Raw genomic sequence first — 22,017 nt, forward strand, 5'->3', positions numbered from 1 at the left:
TAGGAGCCAATCAATACCTTTGAAAGCTATTACTAAAGATATTCTGAAAAATATTGTTTTTCCAAAATGACAAATTTAAGCCAAATGTTTACACATTTAAGGCGATACCGAAGGATTCAAAGCGGGCGTTGGTTGCTATCGCTGGCAACGTTCCAAACGCGCACTATTGCACGTGCAACACCTTACCTTTCCGTTGTTTTCTATGGATTTTCGAGTCCTGGTATTTTGAAAATGCTCAAAATCTTTCAACTCTCTCAATTGTTAACCAATTTAGCTGATTTTTGGTAGGATAATTGAAATCATGCATGAAAATATAGATAAGCATGCGTTTCTAAAAATTCCCGACTGTTTATGAGATATCGCCGTAAACCCCTTCAAAATTTCACAAAATGACGCAGTAGATATTTTCCTGGTCAAAAATCGTTTGTACTTAAACGGGTAATCTAACCCATGCTAGGGGCTCCAAATAGATATCTCATGTGTTAATTCTGAAATTTTGGAAAATTTGGTGTAGATTTGTAGGAGCTGCAATGTTTTAAAATAGAGCTGTGAAAATTTGTATATGTGTGACGTCACTGACCAATCGCGCGACAAACCTGCGTATTTTGGAATAGTATGGTTCTGTAGATCTTTATGCAAAGAAAACCATGAAAACTTTGCATTTTGATTGATTTTGGAAATTACCCTTAGCAACCGTTGCTTAGCAATTTGAATCCTTCGGTATAATCTTAAATTCTTTCAATATTTCAATATACGCTTATCTGGTGATTCTAAATACCTAAATCCAAATCAAGGCTAATAAGACAAGTCGTTCCGTAAGGAAAAAATTTCGACAAAAAATGTTCTTTAAAATCCAAATAAGCGGATGTTTTGCTAATTTGAAGAAATATATAATGTCATGGTTTTTTCTCTGTTTGATGTCATCGTATACGAGTGTTTTTTGCGGAACCGTACGACTTCGAGAAAGTTGTACGGCTCCGTGAAATCATATGCATACGATGACATCAAACAGAGCAAAATTCCATGTAGTATATATTTATTTCACGAACAGTCTTCATACTTTTAACTTGATGTGGCTGGATCAAAATTGTTGGTACAGATTACAAAAATATTGGCGCTATCATCAGAGTTTTATTTCCCTTGACTACTTTCATTCAATAAATAAGACGGCATATCACCAAGGAGATATTGAAATTATTTACCAAGTATTTTGATATTCGTTCATTCATTCGATCAAGTCGAAGATTTGATACATGCCATCTTTACCAAACAGACCATCCAGATTCTATCAAGTGAACTTGTCAATCACTCTCTCGCGCTGCCATAACGTCAAAGCAAGTTGGCAATTGGCAGGCAGAGAGGTTTTAGAGCGTGCGACTGACATCTACTTTGTATCATACGAGAGAGGGACTTTTCTTTTCCTTCCTGTATGCTACGTTGAAATGCAAAGTATAATCTGGGCAAAACACAGATTACTGCATACAATGCTTATTTTAATAAATTCAGTTGCAACAATACATGACACATTGGTCTTAACTTCTACAGTGAGGTTGAAAATTGACATTTTTCTACGAATTTTCAGGTGACATTGAAATCTGACATATGTTCAACAGAAGAAAATATAGAAATGGCTGATGTATTTCAAAAATGTTTGCTGAATTAATAGAGGTTGTAATTTAAAATATCTTCGTTTTTTTTTTATTTTTCATTCACTAAATTTCAAGCAGGTTTAAATTGTATTAGCGCTATCATGATGTGCAAAGCAGTTGATGTATGGATTTCAATATTTCTTGTACATTATCAGTCATTCAGTGTACATAAAATTACTGTGGTAAAAAAAATCAGTCCGGGGCGTTTCCAAAATTGGCGACTTATTATGATAATTAATGTGTATTCCGCCAATCATCAACCAGATTACGTCATTAATAAAGTAGAGGTCACGCCCTGGTCACAATGATCGGCAGGTTTTGGCCGCTTATTAAGCCTCCGTCTTATGAAGTTCGACAAATTTCGACTGTTAACATGATTCACGTGTTCTGCACAAGATCATGAGTCCGATAAAGTGAAAAAAATATTTTCGATTCGTGTTTACTGCCAGTTTATCGATTTCTCTCAAGTACCGATAATCATTTTGTAGATGTTCGTCATCTCTATTAGAAATACTGTTTTCAAGGTATTTGTGTATGTATGCGTATGGCATTTCGCTAGAAGTAAGAGCGATGTTAGAGCTTTAAAATCAAACCTAACTTGTGATTGTTTGACGCAGACTAAAAATGGTTCGCGATTTTGAAAATGTATGTTGACAGATTGGCCACACAACTGTTCGAGATTATGACAGAATACGGCGCGATTAATTGCTATTTCACAAACGACATCCGTATTCCCATGAAATGTGCAACGCCAGGTGTTTTGGCAAAACCCTTCTTTCACAACGGACAATATTTTTGACAGAGTTCTATGATAATACACAAAACGTTATGTGAATGGTGAAGTGGAGGAGTTTATAGCAAGACAGAGTTCAACACACTATGGCGTACGTAACCATGGACGCATGTGGAGGTTGCAAGGAAAAGCAATTTTTACTGATGGCGCGCTGGCCATTGGTTGACTAATGTTGGGAAAAATATTAAGGTATACAGAGTCGCCAATTTTGGAAATGTCCCGGACTGAAATCATGGTCTGTTTGAATACAAAATGAGGTAATTATTGGTAATATTGAAAATAATTTGTAATTCAAATAAAGTAAAGATATATGACAACAAATTTTCTGTGTCTTGATTTTGCAAAGATAATAGGCCTATTCTCCACTATTAATGATGGCTCCTGATTGATCGCTGGAATTTCTGTATTTTGATTCAGTTAATGTACGGCCAATCCGGATTGTCCACATAACTATTTTAAGTTTTCAATCATGCCTGCCAGTGTCAATGAATCAAATTCAATTTAAGTTTTTTGAATATTTTACTGAATTACCTTTCTGGAAATACTTTATCTAATAAACATCCTTTGTTCAAAGAAATTGAAGGTCCTTCTGAAGGAAATCGAGAGAAAACCAGATATGAACTGAATATGCTCACGTGTTTTACAACAGGTTCATTAATAGTAGTGCGCTTCACAGAACAATGAGATATATGTTATCACTATATGTAGCAGGTTTTTTTCAACTTCCTACAGTACTCTCAGAGTTTAATCATTAATTACAAAACTTTATTTAATATGCAAATGAGCTGTTCATTAACTTGACACTGCTCAATGCTTTATGGGACAATTAGATATCCATCAGATCAACATTTGTAGCATGTTTTATTTAATTTAATGCTGTAATGTTAGAGTAATGTCACTAATTACAAAGTTCATTAAATATGCAAATAAACCCTAAATTAACTTGACACTGTTCAATGATTCATAGCACAATTAAATATTTATCAAATCAATATCTGTAACACGTTTCACAAAATTTTGGTGCGGAAATTTCAGAGTTATATACCTAATTACAAAGTTTATTAAATATGCAAATGAACCCTTAATTAACTTTACACTACTAAATGCTTTACAATACAGTTAGATATTTGTCGTATCAGTATGTGCAGCAGTTTTCATCACATTTGATGCTGTTATTTCGGAGTTATATGACTAATTATAAGACTTCATGAAATATGCAAATGAGCTAATTATTAACTTGACACTGCTCAATGCTTCTCAGTACAATTGGATATTTATCAGATCAACATCTGTAGCAAGTTTCATCAAATTTAACGCTGTAATTTTGGAGTAATATCACTGATTACAAAGTTCATTAAATATGCAAATGAACCCTTAATTAACTTCACACAACTAAATGCTCTACACCACAATTAGATATCTGTCGGATCAGTATCTGCAGCAGATTTCATCACATTTGGTGCAGTTATTTTGGAGTTATATCACTAATTACAAAACTTCATAAAATATGCAAATGATGTATTTGTTAACTTGACACTGCCAAATGCTTCTCAGTACAATTAGATATTTATCAAAACAATATCTGTACCCAATTTCACTTACTTGGGTGCAGTAATTTCAGAGTTATATACCTAATTACAAAGTTCATTAAATATGCAAATGAACCCTTAATTAATTTCACACTACTAAATGCTTTACACTACAGTTAGATATCAGTCGGATCAGTATCTGCAGCAGATTTCATCACATTTGGTAAAGTTATATCGGAGTTATATGACTAATTACAAACCTTCATAAAATATGCAAATGAGCTATTATTAACTTGACACTGCCTAATGCTTCTAAGTATAATTAGATGTATATCAGATCAATATTTGTTGCAAGTATCATCAAGTTTGGTGCAGGAATTTCAGAGTTATCTCACTAATAATAAAAGTTCATTAAATATGCAAATGAGAAGATAATTGACATGACACTCACAGTATCATCATAATGTTCTGAGATTGTCATCTGTGAAAAGTTTCATGAAATTTTGTGCAGTATTTCTTGATATATGTCTATACTGTCATTGCCGTCTCCATAGGGAAACCATTGTACGGAAAAAAAACGATATTGCATAACTTCATTAATATGCAAGCCACACTAACCAAAATCTAATCAGTTCTTGCAAGTAGCATAGGGTACCTGTGTACCAAATCTGACTTGAATCTGTTCAGGCGTTTTTGAGTTATCGTGTAAACAGACAGACAGGACACACACACACACACACACACTAACACACACACACACACACACACGGACAGACAGACAGACATCGCTATGACATTAGCCCACGTGTTTACACACGTGAGCTAAAAATGGTTCCCTGCCCAATTCTTGAAGCACCTGATGATTTCCTTGAGTTTTATAGCTCTTTACAGATTCATAACCAGTCAATAACCACAGGATACTGAATAAAAGAGAGTCATTTTTCTGGTTGGTTAAAACTATTTTACAGTTTGTGTGCACAAATAACAGAATGCTTATTAAAAATGGTTTTCACAAATTGCATTTTATAAAATCACGAAAGTATAGCCCTTAATTTTATGTATACAAAAAATTTCAATTTGCATGTCCCCCTTGGAAGATATCAAACATTTCATGGAATATTAACAGAATATTGTAATTTTCATCATAAGAATACTGACTTGTTCATTCATTTATTTATTCATTTATTTATTGAATTCATCATGCAAGACACAAAAGCCCCTTTACAGGATCACACACTACAAACTGGAGTAGAAGTTCCCTGCTGAATGGGACACCATCATACAAGTGCCATTGAGGCACCATCCTAGATGGTAAGTCAGCTATTCTGGACCCCTCAAAGTCTCAGAAAAACAGGAGACAGGCAGGTCTTGTGTAGAGTAGATGCTACAACCAAATCTTTGGTGCACCACACATGGGAGTAGCCCTAGCCTTTAAATGCAACTGTTTCCAGAATTGAAGTGAGCAAGGCTGGTATAAATGGCTCTATTGCACCTACTGTAAGAATTTCTTTACAAACGTAAAACACTCTTTCACCAATGACTTTCAGTATAAATATAAAGGTAAATCAATGACACCTTTACATTTTCATCAAACCTACTGAAAAATGTGGAGTTAGATTGTTAACGTTTTTCTTGTGGGTTGTCCCAAGAAGGCAGACATGGCATCATGCATTATCAAGAAATCAGAAACAGCATCATTTTGGGTGTACTTGGTAAAAAGAAGCTACTATCACAAGATCCATTAGGGGAGTTGAAAGAAAATGACAATATCATCACAGTAGTATTTCTACAGGTCAGCAAAGGCATAAGCTGAAACTCTACCATCCATTTGTAATCTCGTACCACAGCTATAGTAATATGTTCCTTGACAAATGAGGGTTTTAATGAGGGTTTTAATCTGTTCACCCATGATTTCCTATAAACATATCCATGCTCACGATTGGTAATGACGGGGTTGCATCAATGTACATAAATGATGGTTTATTGGAGCTGATTTTTCTTAATCATGATAGTGTATCCTGTGATTTTATGGACACTAAAAACGCATTGTATACGTCAGCTTTACAAGGTAAAGAAAATTCTACCAAATATTAACAGAATAGTTTTTCCAGTCAACAGTTCTTATTTATTTATTTATTATTTTATCCATCATACAACATACAAAGCCTATTCACAGAATGAGGCTCACATATACATTCAGTACCCATCTCCACGTGAAGTAATCAGATGTACACTGTCCTGCTGAAAGTCACACCATCACACTAGGGTCTGCCGGTCAGATAGTAAGTCTACTAGTATGGAAGTACCAAGGTCTCCAAACACAGGAGATTGCTAGACTTGTATGGAGAACACAGTAACTGGATCTTTGGTTCACCTCAGATGAGTATAGCCCTCATCTTTGTATGCAATTCATTTTGGAATTCAAGTGAGCAAAGTTTATAGTCATTACTACATTGCATCCAGTAAAAACATTCTTGTATAAATGTGCAGCATTTCTTTACGACGACTTTAAAAAGACCATGGAGACAATATCAATGAACACAATTGGAAATATTTGGGAGAAAAGGATAGTGTACTAATGCTGGTTTATTTTTTTGGCAATTGTTTTTATGGGTAATTTGTAATATTGCAACTTTCAGCTATATGTCACCTAACACTTTTGATAAATTTGAACAATTGAAAAGACCCTATTTTCCCAAATTAGTTCTGATTGTGTTTATGATACACTTATAGTTTAATCAAAACCAGTGTAAAATAATGCTGGGTCAGATTTTGTCATATAATCTTGAAATCAATCAGATTGGCATGATCATGTTGGATGTACCTGTATATGGTTAAAATGGTGCCTAAACTAACCGGATATTATTATAAAATTACATCTACATGTAAACAAAGGCATGGATACATTGGCACTGTACTCTCTATTGGTAATCTGCTACCATACCTATGAAAAGTGTACATTGCAAATGAAAGCTGTAACCTGTTCACCCCCATTTCCTGTAAACAGTTCCAGACTAACCATTGATAACAGTAGGGTTTGGGTGATACCATAGTGGTGAAAGGGTGAAACTTTTGCGCATGCTATGCCCAAGGACACTTTCTTTTCTCTATGATAACCAAAAATTAAAAAAACCAGAGGTCATCGAAATTTGTGAAGTACAGAATAATAATAAGCTTACGCCTGCCAAAATGTTTGTTTTACTTAAGATTAAGATAGTAAAAAAGTATACTCTCCATATAGTCTGAAGATGTGAAAAGAATTACACAATGTTAAAAATCTGTCCAAAAGGTTCATTCTGCCCTTTGAAATATTGTATTTTATGTGTCCAGAGTATAGCCTCTTATAATGTATTTGAATTTTACAGAAGATATTGCATCGCTTGTACATTATTAAAACATTCCTTTTTAGGGTTTGGCATTATTTGTCCAAATTTAGCACTACTAATTCAAGTCTAGTCACCACATTCCATTTCTATGAAAGTCAAATTATCCTTTGTTTTCCTCCACCTCGTACAATCCACACACCAAATTAGCCGGCAATGCTCGATCTGAAATATGATAGAAAGGATTACATGGCATGATCAGAATGGGTATATAAATTACGTAATTTCAAAACATTGGTCTGCTGATACTGTTACCTTGACCTTGTGATTACTAAGGAATAGAAACAGCATGTTATTGGTAGTTGAAAGGGTGATGTCATCAGACTCAGGACACACAGACACGGGTGACCAATGATCTGACTGAAGCACGGTATCTTGGGCAATTTGAAAATACATGTATGACATAACTGTACATATTCAGAACCAAGTGTTGGTATGACCTTTGACCGGTGCATTGATGTGGGATATAGGGCACAGGGCAAATACTCTCTTTTCAGGGGATGTTAAAAATAGTACTAGATCAATAGATACAAGTCAAGACAAAATGGGCTTGTGGATCTTGCACAGCATACCTACTTGATGATGTCACTTTTTGCTGGGGTTTTTTGCTTTATAGCCACAGCAATTAGCAGCAACCAAAACATCTTTTTCTAGAAGGTTAAAATTTCAACTTATTTTTGCCATTAGTAAATTTTCACAATCAGATTCAATGCAAAATTTGTGTCAATGATTTCAGATTGGTTTAAAAATTCTGCAAAATTGTACCATTTCTGTTGGTACCTGTGTGGCCACTATGTTACAGCGCCCTCTACGACAGACTTACCGATTGCTTTTGGATAGGGCAGATTTAAATTTTGCATGATAGTGATAAATTCGTCTTTGTTTTTCGTCAGCCTCGGATTGTACTTCAACTCTTCTCCAACTGTTGTGACAGTCTGACCTGTAAGATGGAAAAGTCAAGGTTAAGAACAAAAGAAAGTCATTGATCCATGGAACTCTTGCAAGATGTATTGGTTTCCAAACGAATTCACATTTCTTGTATCCCTCGATGACAAAGACAGTTACTTGATGAGCAATTATGTTGCAGTCTGGACCTACTAATAAACACTGAAATTAGTAAGGTAGTATTTGCCTCAAAATTGAAAAACTGTTGCTCAAACTCTTCCCTAGGGGAATTTAGTCTGTTCTCTTTCAAAGCCAAGACTTGAGTCAGGGGTCACCGAGCAAATTTTGATACCACAGAAACAAGCTACCTCTAATTTATTTAATTAATTTATTAATATTTGAAATTCAAAATGGACCATCATCCCTGTGTTAACTCTTTGGGAAAAAAATTATTTTTTTATTATCTTTTTGATTTTCATGAGAGTAACATGGTAAAATATTTATTTTCATGCTCCATGAGCTTCAAAGTGATCCCAGAGGTATATCAGAAAAGTGTTTTCGAAAATCGAAATTTAATCGAAAATGGGTATTCAGTATATGGTTGCTTTGAATTGAAAGAACTTACCTGTATAGTCATGTGCTGGATAGAGAAACGTCGTTGGCGGCAGAGAGAGTATCTTACCATGAACCATATCATACAGTGTGGATGAATTTCCTTGTTTGAAAAAAAGATATCAAAAAAGATAAAGATGGATTATTTGATGTGTAATACTGAAATGTTTCTCTATTTTGAGTTTTGTGATTATCAGATGTAGGACATTCTTGAAACATTAAAATAATATTTTCAACATGGCCATCCTGATTGCTGTGATGAAGAGAGCAATATACAGGTTTTTCATCACACTATCTGCATTCCTGTGATACTATGAAGTTACTTTGAAAACACTGCATAGAATACATGAGGGCATTAACATGTACAGCTTATTGCCAACACAAAATGGAGGGGGGGGGGGGGAGGAGTGGAGCATCACTGATGTCAAAATGCACCCGGCTTCTTGGTGTTTTCAAATTGACCTTATCATTATTCATCTCATATGAATGACTATGGTATCAATCGGTCTGAGTAGTAACCGTTTTCATGCATTGTAAAAAAGTTTTTCATCTGATTCATAGTGCAGGTATGGAAGTATCTATCCTGGACACACTGCTGACAACCTGTACAACTTAAGGGCACGACACATATTCTGTCATTTGTCTAATGGAGTATCTTGAAACTGTCCAAAAGTGACCGTGTAGAGGACTCATAGAATGCTCTATGCATGGGGTGCCTGGAAACTGTCAGAGTTACTGAATGCGTATTCTCTGTGGGTTTTTTCAGTGCACGCAAAAAAAAATTGTTCTCCACGGTACATTGTATAATTATTAATGGTATCTTAGTTGGCTATTTTGGCTTGCCTTGATTGTAAGCTACAATTTGATTGTTTGTAATTAGTCATTTGATAACATTCTGTATCACTTTTTTCTTTTCAAAGATCTGCAAGTTCATTATGTACAGAATGGTGGGACAAAAACATCAATCTCAAACTGCCTTCACTGGACATTTGCTTCTTTTCAAGCTATGGAAAATCTAAACTGTTGATAAAATAATAAGTTTTATTACCCTCTTGAAAGTCTGTCCTTCCACAGCCTCTGATGAGTAAAGCGTCACCGGTGAATGCCATCACTGCTTTGCCGTCTTGATACATGACGTAGGTCAGACATCCATTTGTGTGACCTGGGGTCGATAACACTTTTAATGACTGTGAAAAAAGGAAACGTGCTGGTATAATTTAAACAGACCTTGATATGCACTCTATCATTCTTGTTTGACATCTACAGTTTGAACTCCTGTCAAGAAATGGCTTGTCTATTTTGACTTTCTAAATACATGTAATTTGTCATGGTATGCTGACAAACAAGAAATCTTAAATGCATATTTGTGGTAAAATGAAACTTAAGGTGTGTAACTTATTGTCCACTGGATATATATTACCTGCAGAATACCTACATGTCTAGCCAAGAGTGTGTGAATGTTGTATCACCAGAAAACTGCTGGGACAGATTGTATGAGACACCTTCCATAATATGCCACATTTCTTGGCCTCATGTTAGTGTAAACTCTTCCACTAACAAAATTATTACAGCTCTATTGCTTTCAACTGCAAAATTGGACATCTACACTGAGTTGACACTGCTTACCCTTTCACCACCGTGGTTTGTCCCAAATCCATTGTTTTCTGTGGTAAAGTTGGACCTGTATACAGGGAACTGGGGGTGAAAGGGTTAAGAAGCAGGAGTGAGTCTGTGAATTTGCCTGTGGATCATTATTATACAAGTTGTTTTTGAGTTTCAATAACACAGCTTCAACCTTTCTCTCCACAGCTTGGCAGAAACAGGGGGACAGCTAATTTACATTTATAGTAATTTGTAATTTGCGTACTTTTTGTTGTTGTGTAAATATATTCTTTTGTGTAATAATTAACATATGAATAGATTGCTCCAAAGACAGAGGGGTGGCCCACACCTAAAATCCCATTGGGTAACCTTGAGCATAACACTTTATTTGCCCTACATCAGTACTACAGTGAAACCTGTCTAAACCAAACCCTGTCAAAACTGGAAATCTGTCTAAACTGAACCCTTTTCCCGTTCCATTCCAATAGAACTCTATGTTAAAAGGACCTTGATAAACCAGACACCTCTCCGTGCAAAACAATTTTCTCAGTCCCTGAACAGGTCAGTTTAGACAGGTTTTAGTGTACTTCCTTTTGAAACTATCGGTTCTCACATGAATGCATTTACAAGTGAAAACTGGTGAAGATATTGTTGTGTTTTGATGAAAATTCAAACAACAAATAAGTGGTGTTTTATTTTACGTCATTAGGCTAATTTTGACATCAAACTGCCGAAATTGGCTTGTTCAAGAATTTCCTTAATTATATGGAAAATATATTCACATGACAGAAATTTTCTAGAGTGATATGAACTCCGGGTTTAAAGAAATGACTAAATTAATTTTGTGAAGAAATTAGGAGAAAACAAGATTTTGGTGGGCAGGTGTTTCACACTGGGCACCATATTGGTTAGTGATTATTGCTTAACAACGGTCTAGATAGAGATCAAAGCTGCATTTTGAAGAAAAAGTTGCTATATATGGTAAAAATCCCAATTTTACTATACTTGGCAAGTTCCTGAACTATATGTTACCATAGGATTTTAAAATCTTGATGTATTCTGAACTTACATGCTTTCCGAAGGAAATTGTGTCCCCTTCCTTGACTTTGACATCAGCAACGGCACCTGAAACTTCTGAGATCACGCTCCGACACGAAGTGTGGAGTTTCTTTAATTCACCACTACCAGTCACATGATCGGCATGTACATGAGTATTTACTGAAAGAGAAAATTAGAAGCAAAGAAAACAAATTTATTCAATGAAAGGGATGGTAGCTGTAAGTTTTGATGATTTTTTACTGTTTTTTATGTGTTTGTCAAATGTAATTCGTGCTCTATTCCCTAAAGCATATTGAAAAACCAACAACAGCTTGTCAATTGACACAGCATCTATACATGTAATATGTTGGTGTTGACATTCAAATTTACATCCGAACCAGAATTCACATGTCATCAATGGCAATGCAATCCACACATGTACAGGGCTGATTTGACAAGCCGAATACTCTGTATCTCATCTCGCCTTGGAAAGTAATAAAACGAACAGGAAACTACTATTGACATTACGACCAAAAATAGTGAAAAAAAAATCATCAAAAGGGTACAGCTACTGGCAATTTAATTTATTCATAAGGATTAATGGGTCTAAAGCCAGAATTCAAATGAACTGTATTACAAACACAACCATATGTGCAAACACACATGGAAATAAATGTATTTCCACACACACATTTGTACACATGGGTTTGCTTGCACAGCCACCATGCGATTTCTTGAGAGCGCTGAAAGTGTACAATTTATTGAATATTTTTATTCAAGAGTACAACGACTGAAAGTGCTAGAAAGACATGACAATGTGGGTTTGGTGTCTGGAACAGGCATCTGTTATCCTAGGAGGAACAGTGAAGAAGAGGCTGTCAAACTGGCGTGAACATCAAACAGGACAAGTGCAAAACTAAGTTCAAAGAGGGCACTTTTTCTAGGAAATGGCTGAAGTTATTATTTAGTTGCAACTGCAAAGAGGAGGAAAACCAAACTCATTGTTTACGGGTTCTTTGGAAGGATAGGACCACTTGAAATATTTCCAGCAATGGGAGGTACAAGTATTCTGTGTGCATTTGAAACTTTATTACAATTTACAGTGCGTATGTTTGCTTTGAGGGTCATCCAGGTTACTACAAAACTAAGCCTACGTGCAAGCTCACAGGTTTATTTCACTTGACAGGCACTTTCAGTTTGTCAGTGTGAATACAACTTTCAGACAGAATTAAACCTTGTCAAACTGTTTTGTATATAGCTCAGACCAGAGTTGCTCAGTAACCATGCTCAGAGTTTTTGTGCATCTTGTTTAAACATAGATCCTCCTCCCACGGACTGCGGTTTGATTGAGGGCCCTGATGTATTCTGAAAAAAACAAGACCAAAAATGAAGCAAAATTTTCCTGATTTCAATCTCCTTTCAGGAAACACAATATGCAAAACTGTGCCTTCTGGTTTAAAATGACATGTCTCTGCATGAAGAAAGTTTTCTAATGATGTAAGAAAAGTTTGCGGACATGTTTTGTGTGGGCTGGCATTATTATGAAGGCTGATACACAAACACCTGGCAATTGCTGAAGGAAACTGGGGTCATGGTATAGTACAGGACAATTTGACACTATCCTAGGGGGTATGATTGTGTATATGTATCACTAAAGCACCCTCAGACAGGTACTGATTAATACCATGTGGAAGACGGACACAGCGTTCTTCAGCTTTGCAAGGAACTCTTGTAAGTTTGAGGGCATACCAGTAACAAAGTTTCCAACATTGTCGTTTGGTCATCAATCAATGCTGACTCTCTGTAACAAAGTTTTCAACATTGTCGTTTGGTCATCAATCAATGCTGACTCTCGAGTCTTCATTCTGATATCAATCTGTGTAAATTATTCCACTGATCAGCCCCGGAATGTATCACGACATTAACTGAGTGGCCTGATATCTGGGCACTGTGTCCTTGTAATTTTCAACTTCAAATGATTTAGCACAGTTTAGGGGACAAAAGTTACTAAGAGTTGTTTGTGCTTCAGTTTTGTTGATTTGCTAAATATTTGCGAAACCAGTTACAGTTTTGTCAGTCGTGACATACTGAGCAGTGCAAAACAGATCACAATTTGGATCTTTGGTCCCTCTGAAAAGCTACAATTTGTCAAAATATTTTCATATTTCTTATTAAATAAAACAAAATACATTTTATTTTTCTTCTTCTATGATCCCCAGAGTATGTTGCAGTATAAAGTACCAGCCTGATACATTTAGTACAATATGTAATTCATGCATAAAAACATCTTTGACAGGAAAAGAGTTACAATGTAGTTGGTATAATTTGTCTAGTGCATGGCACTTTGAGTGCTGAATTTTTTCCGCTAAATTTTAGTGCAACATTTTACCAATTCTTGTGAATTTTTCTGTGATTAGTTTATAATTTTGGACCAAATGGCCACAACTTTCCATTGGCTTCAATTTTCTATCAAAATTTTTGGAAAAATCTGGAAAGATGATCTGAAAAAAATTGTCTGCGTTATATTTCACAAAGGCCACAAAAGTTGACTTTGGCACTCAAAGGATTAACTATGATGTAACTCAAAACTGGCTATTTCAAGCCCTCTATGGTGAAGTTTTATCTTATCTATCACAGGCTAATCAAGAGTATATCCTTCTGATTGATTCTCTGGATTGAAAAAGACCTCAAAAAATACTAGTTTAAATACAGTTTAACATAGTAAGATTAAGTAAAGCCAAACTGAGTTATTCTTTAATAGCGATTGCAATGCATGCTGTGCAGGAGTTGATATGTGTGTGAGTGATGCACATCATAGAAAAGCTACCAACATACCAGAATATGGAGACGGTTATCGAAGAATTCTGCAATTTGACGCGTTTCATATGAAAAAAATTCTATAGTTCGTGTATCACTCAAATGTGTAAGTGCAGGAATGACAAAAATAGATGAAGCCATATTTCTGTCTGATTCCTATGCATTAATTCATTCATTTATTAATTTATTCATTACCTGCACATGGAATTTTATTTGTTCAACATTCAAACAATCCTTTGTAATTCCTGCCACTTTGTTTCTAATTCTGTCGGACATGTTTTCTTGAATTTTATGTTACATGTGTACAAATGGGTACAAGGTAATTTGAGCTAAGTCGTATGGCTATTATTTCCATAGAGGCCCCCTGGTCACCATGAACACTATGATGCTCCCCTCCCCTCCCCTCAGCTCCGCTCCCCTATGGGATCACAGCTTTGATGAAGTCATTCCATCAATATTGATGTACATAGGTTATCTCTAACACGAACTCTGATTTGTGAATTTTATACATACAAGCATAGACAAGTTTGAGGTCCAGGTCATTGATGAGGTTGACATCCCTCTTGACCAACTCGATGACTGGGTCTATCAAGACGGCTTCTTTGGTCTGCTCATCAGCTAACAGGTACGTGTATGTGTAAGATTGTTGGTCAAAAAGCTGGAGAGAGAAAAAGCGATAAATACATGATTTCTACGACTTTTTGTGTTTGAAATTTTGAGGCCTGTCATTTCCATGTGCTTTTAAAAGGGATTATATAAAATTATATTTTCGATATAATCAATATTATTAATATAATCAAGCAGTACACAACGGAAAGACAATACTTTATGCTAAGTTTTACTGGGTGAATGTTTGCTGAAATCAGTCATTTCCATGTGCTTTTAAAAGGGATTATATAGAATTATATTATCGATATAATCAATATTATTAATATAATCAAACAGTACACAACGGAAAGACAATACTTTATGCTAAGTTCTACTGGGTGAATATTTGCTGAAATCAGCGTCAAAAATAAAAAATAAAGAAAAAGCCAGTAGAAAACTCATAGCGTATGCATACTTCAGGACTCCGTAAATCAACAAGTGCGACGGGAACCTTCCATTTTGGTTTTTTGTTTTTGTGTATATTCGGTTTTGGTTTGTTGTTTAATTAATTTGGGCATAACATACCCAAAAGTCCAAAAAAATCTGGAAAATTGCGATATTTTTCAGTTTACCCCACTTTGATACCCAATTGCAGAGTGTCTCTTTTTGCACGGACCTGGGGGTGCGGTTTTGTTTTATTGCGTTACGTACGTCTAATCATCGGAAAATGTATCAATCCCTATTCTGTAATAAAAAGTAGGGCGAGCTCTGATTGGCGGGAGCGAGACAACGCCCACATTTTATGACATTTCCAACCAATCACATTTCACTTCCTGCTACTACTCACTGACCTGATTTTCGGTACAACGTGCGGAGGACGCTGTTCGGTATGGACACGGAACATAATAAAATATATTACAAGAATCGTCTCCGTGTGTATAACTTCTACCAGAGGTCTAACATCAGTTATTTGAGTTAATACGCAGAATAGACGATTGAATTATATTAAACACGACTTCAAAAGCACAAACCCTTCGTTTTCCTGGGTTGCAATGTCATGTCATTCGATGCCCGTGCGTACGCGTACGCACATTTGACATGCATGGGACGCTCTGCTGCCAAGCTACTGTACTGTCATCCTACGCGCCGAATTAGACTTGCACAAAGTCTATTGGCAATAAAATATCAAACTGGGGTAAATGAAGGAAAATATTAAAAACAGAATAAATTGGAGAAACAAACTTCAGCAGACTGTCGCGTTCATTAGTGGTAGGCTTTTGCGGTAGATCGCTGGGTGACGGCGATGGCCCATTGGCGCCTCTGCTGCCGGCGCGGTGTAGAACAACCGGAGGCCAGACGTGCAGAGCATAGCAGAGGTCTGTGCGCGTCCCGCTCTCCATGATTTGGGCACGGAGGAGAAAAAATAGATTATTATGGTAAAGAAATAAAAAATTGGTGAATCACCATGAGGCGCAATGTATGCATACATTTATAACTGCAAAAGCGAACAGAAACGTACGGTAGGTAGATAAAATGTAAATTTCTCTCTCGTTTCTACATTCAGCCCGAATTTTGAAACAAAAAAGCTTCTGACTGTCTGGCCGTGTGTGACAATCATCAGGGATATGCATGTTTGTTTGTTTTTTAACCGATGGTCCTATCCCGTTACATAATTCACTCATTGTCCCTACGTCATATTACGCAGGCATGCTTCGCGTGTCGAGTCGGAGTGTGCAAGGAGGAATCGTGGAACATATTTCAATTCAAAATCGATCGGTGCATACAGATATTGTGGGTCAATTGTGGGTCTGAAAGCCGACGAAAAAACGCGCAACGCATCAACGCACATACAGACGACCCTGCCACCACTGTGCCAGCGGCGCGATCGTGTGATCAAGCCGATGTATATCGTGATCTTCTATCCACATCGAAACATGATCGAAGTCATGCCATGTACACACATTTACGCAAACCAGTGCTAACTTACCTGCCTGAAGATCAGACCATTTGGAAACGATGAGAAATGTCTAGCGAAATTATTCGCCGCCACTGTCACAACAGGCGCAAACTTACACGTCGTTGATATTGTCGTTGCTTCCTTCGCGAATCGAATCGCCGACGTCGCTAAACACCGTGCTACGAAACTCATTTTGAGAGCAGTTGCCGCGAGTGTCCTCTGCAAACCCGTTACAGCTCCTATCAGACTTGAATCAAACAACAATCTAAGTAAAGTCAAACAATGAGCTGTCACTGATATTTCGGCATATCCGCGGCAGCAGTCAGCAGCGTTTACCCGGCCGCGGCGATTTATATTAGAGGTCAAAGGTCACTCAAACACGTGATTTTTCTTGGACGCTTACGCGTATACACACGACGACACAGCAAGGCTAGGCAGTGACTAGAGTATACATATATGCATGGGTCGTAGAGGACGGACGTACGTACGTGCCTCAGTTGCGTGGCCTGGTTTCTGGGCAGTGAATCAGCAACATTGCCGTCCCTCGATCCCGATACTACTAGTGGTTCTAATTTTAGAGACCAATTGCCGTTTAATGATTTCACCGTAGAGAATTCTGGCTCCTTGTTTGCATACTGGTGTTTTTGTTTGTTTTTACCGTATGATTATTTGCATATATAATAAAGATCAATATTATCTGTGTTAATGTTTATAATAAAGAACGGTGTGTGTTTGCGCAAAAGCGTAGTCATAATCAATTAATGATAATTTAAAAAGTTTCCGATCCACATATGAGGGATGGACCATTAGAGCGTTGGAGGGGTGGTAAAAAACAAAAAATTCAAAGCCAAGAAGTTAGGAAAAACTCATTATAAAAATAATAATAATTTATTTCTGTAACGTCTAAATCCACATAAAAACAGAGATCAGAGGCGCTTAAAATACAGTTTTAAAAAGCAAATGTACAAAAGCAATTTTAAAAGTGTCTACAAAATTGAAATTTCAGATATTAAAAAAATTTAAATCAAATACAACTGAAAAACTTAATTAAAAATGCAAGTTTAAAAAGGTAGGTTTTAGCAGACGATTAAAACTATTAAAGTTTGAACACAGATGGATGCTCAACGGAAGAGTGTTCCACAGTTTTGGAGCAGCAATACTGAAAGCTACGTCACCATATTTCTTTGTTGTGACCGAACACAACTTGAATTGCTCTGCCGAAAGCAGATTACGCCATGGGGTGTAAAGACTTTACATTTCTGTGAAACATTTGGGGACAGAACCATGAAGACATCTGAAAGTGATGAAAGTGATCTTCCGACTAGTTTGCAATAAAAAAAAAACAGAACGCAAAAAGTTATAAATTTGACAGTTTACTTAGAAAAAAATTAGCGTATCATGACTGATCACTTGGAAATAAAATTCAAAATTTTACCATTGTAAAAAAAAATATATTCACAATCTGATTGTGACCACCCCACCTCCAAAGATCTAATGATCCGTCCCTAAAGCAGACCCTCAGCTGCACTACTGTCGCTTGAAATTTTGCCAGTGGGTAGCATCCATTACGATCTGACGGCAAAACCACAGGCTAATTACAGTTATGATCAAAAGTTAATCATGAATATTGATAAATTATTAATATGAATGCTACAGAATAATAAAATCTTGCTTTTGTTTAATACAAACATTGTCGTCTATTTTGTGTAAATACCTTCGGGAAAGCCCATTGTTGGTACGGTATAAGTATGATTATTAATAAATTATGATTATAGACGACATTATTTGTAAAAAAGCAAGATTTTATTATTGTTATTCTGTAACATTCATATCAATAATTTATCAATATTCATAATTAATTTCATAAACTGGAAATATCAACACAATTAATGTCCAATAAGCCTGTGGGCCATGCAGCTACCATCATGATGCCCAGGCGTATTGAGCGATTGTTATAGTGTTTCTTTCGTTTTTGCTGAACTTTTTGACAGTAAACTACTTCAACCGAATCTGTCATATTAAACCAGCGAGTATCTAATTTCCAACAGGAACCTTTCCACGGTAGAAATTTACAGGACTCGTTTGATCTCTAAAATAGAGAAATTGTCCACGTATCATTTAAGCGACATTTGTTTTCAAAGATTTTCATTTGAAATATATCGCTTCAATTTCGCTATCTTCTCACCACTAACGCGACAGTCTGCAGAAGTGTATTTCTTCAACTTTGCCTACTCTGTTTTGATGCCCACAGACTCTAAGGGATGGACCATTAGATCTTGGTAGGGGGGTGGTCACAATGAAATTGTGAAAATTTTTTTTTTACTATTGTAAATTTCTAAAAAAATTTTTTTTTGCAATTGAGATTAGCTGTGAAATTCTTTTTTTCAGAGTAAATTTTCAGATTTATAAATTTTTTTTAGTTCGTCACTGTCTGAGGAAACAGAGGGCAAAGATGTGGTGCGAAGCACCATGAGCGACCGTGCAAGTGGTCAGGGGGGGGACAGCAGGAGGGGGTTGTCCCCCTCCTCAGCAGGAGGGGGTTGTCCCCCTCCTTTCATTGGAGCTTTCGAAAAAAGAGATTAAAACGATGTTATTTGGTGACACTTGGGGAGTATTATTGCGGGGGGGGAGGTCAGGAGGGGGGTGTCCCCCTCCTGTCATTGGAGCTTTTGAAAAATAGAGACTAAAATGGTGTTATTTGGTGGCACATGGGGAGTATTTTTGTGGGGGGAGGTCAGGAGGGGAGTGTCCCCCCTCCTGCCGTTGGAGCTCTTGAAAAATAGAGATTAAAATGGTGTTATTTGGTGGCACTTGGGGAGCATTTTTTTCAGATTACACATCTTCCTCTGAAACATGGTCTTCTTGCTCCTCAGTAGCTTCCTATAGTTTTGAAAATTGACTTTTTTGGTTTCCTGGCTTCCCTTTCTACTGCGTGGTGAAATGCCTACATTCACCCTACCAAACATCATGCATATCTCATGATTTACAATTGATTTTCACAAGCTAAGAAGCTGTTTGCAAAATATAGTGAAATTTGCATATTCGTGTCTTTAGAGCAATTGTTGCCCTTTTTTGATCAAACATCTATTTCTCTGTGGCAGCATGTCAAATTGATTGGATGTGTATAGATCAGGGGTTTCATTAAGAGCCAACAGCGGCGAAATTGACCGGTTACTCTCACGATTTCGCCGGCTACTTTTTGGAAATTTGGAGTCTTTCATAGCTAAAATATTTTTACCTTCTGAAATGATGTGGACAAGTTTCACAAGCTGTGTAATCAAACTTTTCAACGGCTTTTATGTGAAACAAAATTTAGAAGACAAGCGACTACTTCGATCGCCTTGTACTAAAATGCGGCACGGTTTTGCGTATACTCAATAAAATCGGAATTGCAATTGACGATTCTATTGGCTACCTGAATTGCTGATTCCTATTTGGTGACTTTACATACGCTAATGAAAACTGCATACTACACCTGTCGGCCGTCGTTAGCTCAACTCAAAATGGTCGATGAACAAATGAAGACGGAAGCGATCGCAAGGTCAAGCTTTGCTGTACGATCCTCGGTTTTGAAGTGGACCAAGAAACAAGAGAAGGATAATTACGTGGATTTAAACTGTTTTCGAAGGCAATGACCTGATTTTTTCTCACGAAAAAGTTTGCGATTACAGTTGGAATTTTAGCCGATGTTCGTTGCACTGCGGTAGGCGTACTTGTGAAGGAGTATAACCAGCTGGACGTATGATATGTACTGCTCTTCGGTCTATCGACGCCAAAAAGAACATCGCCCAGAGTGGTTACAATACGATCAGACTCACTTCAAAAGCGATCGTCAGGTTAAATCCATATTATTTTCATATCCTATATCAAGGTTCTTACTTTGCATACCCATATAGGCAAATAACCTTGAGGATCTTTGATTCTATTTGCAAAATATGGTAATGATTGTCATTTTTTTATCATTATTCATTATATAAATTATCCTTTTTACCTCTCCAGTGGTATCAACGTTCTTCATCTACAGATTTCCATAGCAAACATCAGGGTTCTTAATTTTAAGCATAACATTATGAGTGTTTCGTCCAGGATGGCATCAACAAGGGGAATGTTCCCCTTTACCAGAAAGTTTCTGGGGCATTTCACCAGTTCATGTGTTCCACTTGTACCTCTAAGGTGTGACTGGCACCATTTCATGGAAGGGGGGAGTGGTCCCCTTGACAAATTAATTGGGGTAACAACATTTCAACAGAGGGGGAATCCCCTATCCCCTGTCTAGATTTAACACTGTATAATATCATCTACATATCAAAAGGCTCTAAAGACTTGTTTTCTTTGTTCAAATTATCGTCAACATTACCATATTTATCATTTTTAATTATGAATTATCATATTTAGGCCTAATCTCCCAGGAAAATGGCTTTTATGATATGAACACAAATTGCCCTGGAACACTGCTGACAATTCACCTGAAAATACTAGAAATTTAAGTGACTGTAAGCTGTAAAAAGTAAATTTTTGCTCATTTTTCAGGGTTTTCCCGGACCCTCCCCTGAGGACGACCGCTTTGTGGTCATGGCAGCTGCAAGCCGCCTACTTTTCCATTCTAGCCCCCTACTTCAAAATTAATGAAACCCCTGTAGATGTGGTGAAATTTCAATATTTGTCTTTTTAGGGCAATTTATGCCATTCATGGTCAAAAAATCTATATTCTCTGAAAGGGCTTGTCCAATTTCTTTGAAATTTGCTACATAAGTCCCTTAAGATTTGTTTAAATCATGCTCTTTTTGTGGTGGAAAAATTCTTCAGATAATTGTCATTCAGCATTTGCTACACACAAACGATTATTCATGCAGATTTATTCAGTATTTGTTATCGAGAAACTTTCAAAATTCAACCCTTTTGTGTGTTGGGATTTGTTGGATAGATGGCATTTTACGTAGTGTATTGTTGGATGTTAAAAAATGTGTTGCTGTTGTTTTTTGAAGCTGTTTTTTGAGAAAAAAGCAAAATAGTACATAATGACTTGATATATTGTTTCATCATTATTGACGTGTTTCTACTTGTTCACCCATTCTTGCATTCATCATTGCAATAAAATGCTGTGAAAAAAATGAACCTGATGTGGCCTGCATCTGTAATTTTCAAGTGATCAGAATACAAAAGT

The 22,017-nt window shown here is 36.5% G+C and overlaps 1 protein-coding gene across 1 annotated transcript; it reads right to left on the minus strand.

Annotated features, from left to right (window-relative positions):
* Positions 1-6,675: 6,675 nt before the first annotated feature.
* Positions 6,676-17,218, minus strand: LOC139129635 (persulfide dioxygenase ETHE1, mitochondrial-like). The gene is made up of 7 exons (XM_070695299.1): positions 16,884-17,218; positions 14,822-14,966; positions 11,523-11,671; positions 9,900-10,038; positions 8,865-8,954; positions 8,178-8,294; positions 6,676-7,519 (listed from the first exon to the last, which is right to left on the minus strand). The coding sequence occupies exons 1-7, from the start codon at positions 17,043-17,045 to the stop codon at positions 7,458-7,460; spliced, it is 864 nt and encodes a 287-aa protein (XP_070551400.1). The 5' UTR covers positions 17,046-17,218; the 3' UTR covers positions 6,676-7,457.
* Positions 17,219-22,017: the final 4,799 nt, after the last annotated feature.

The sequence above is a fragment of the Ptychodera flava genome, chromosome 3 (assembly GCF_041260155.1).
Source record: "Ptychodera flava strain L36383 chromosome 3, AS_Pfla_20210202, whole genome shotgun sequence".
In the NCBI taxonomy this organism is placed as follows: domain Eukaryota; kingdom Metazoa; phylum Hemichordata; class Enteropneusta; family Ptychoderidae; genus Ptychodera; species Ptychodera flava.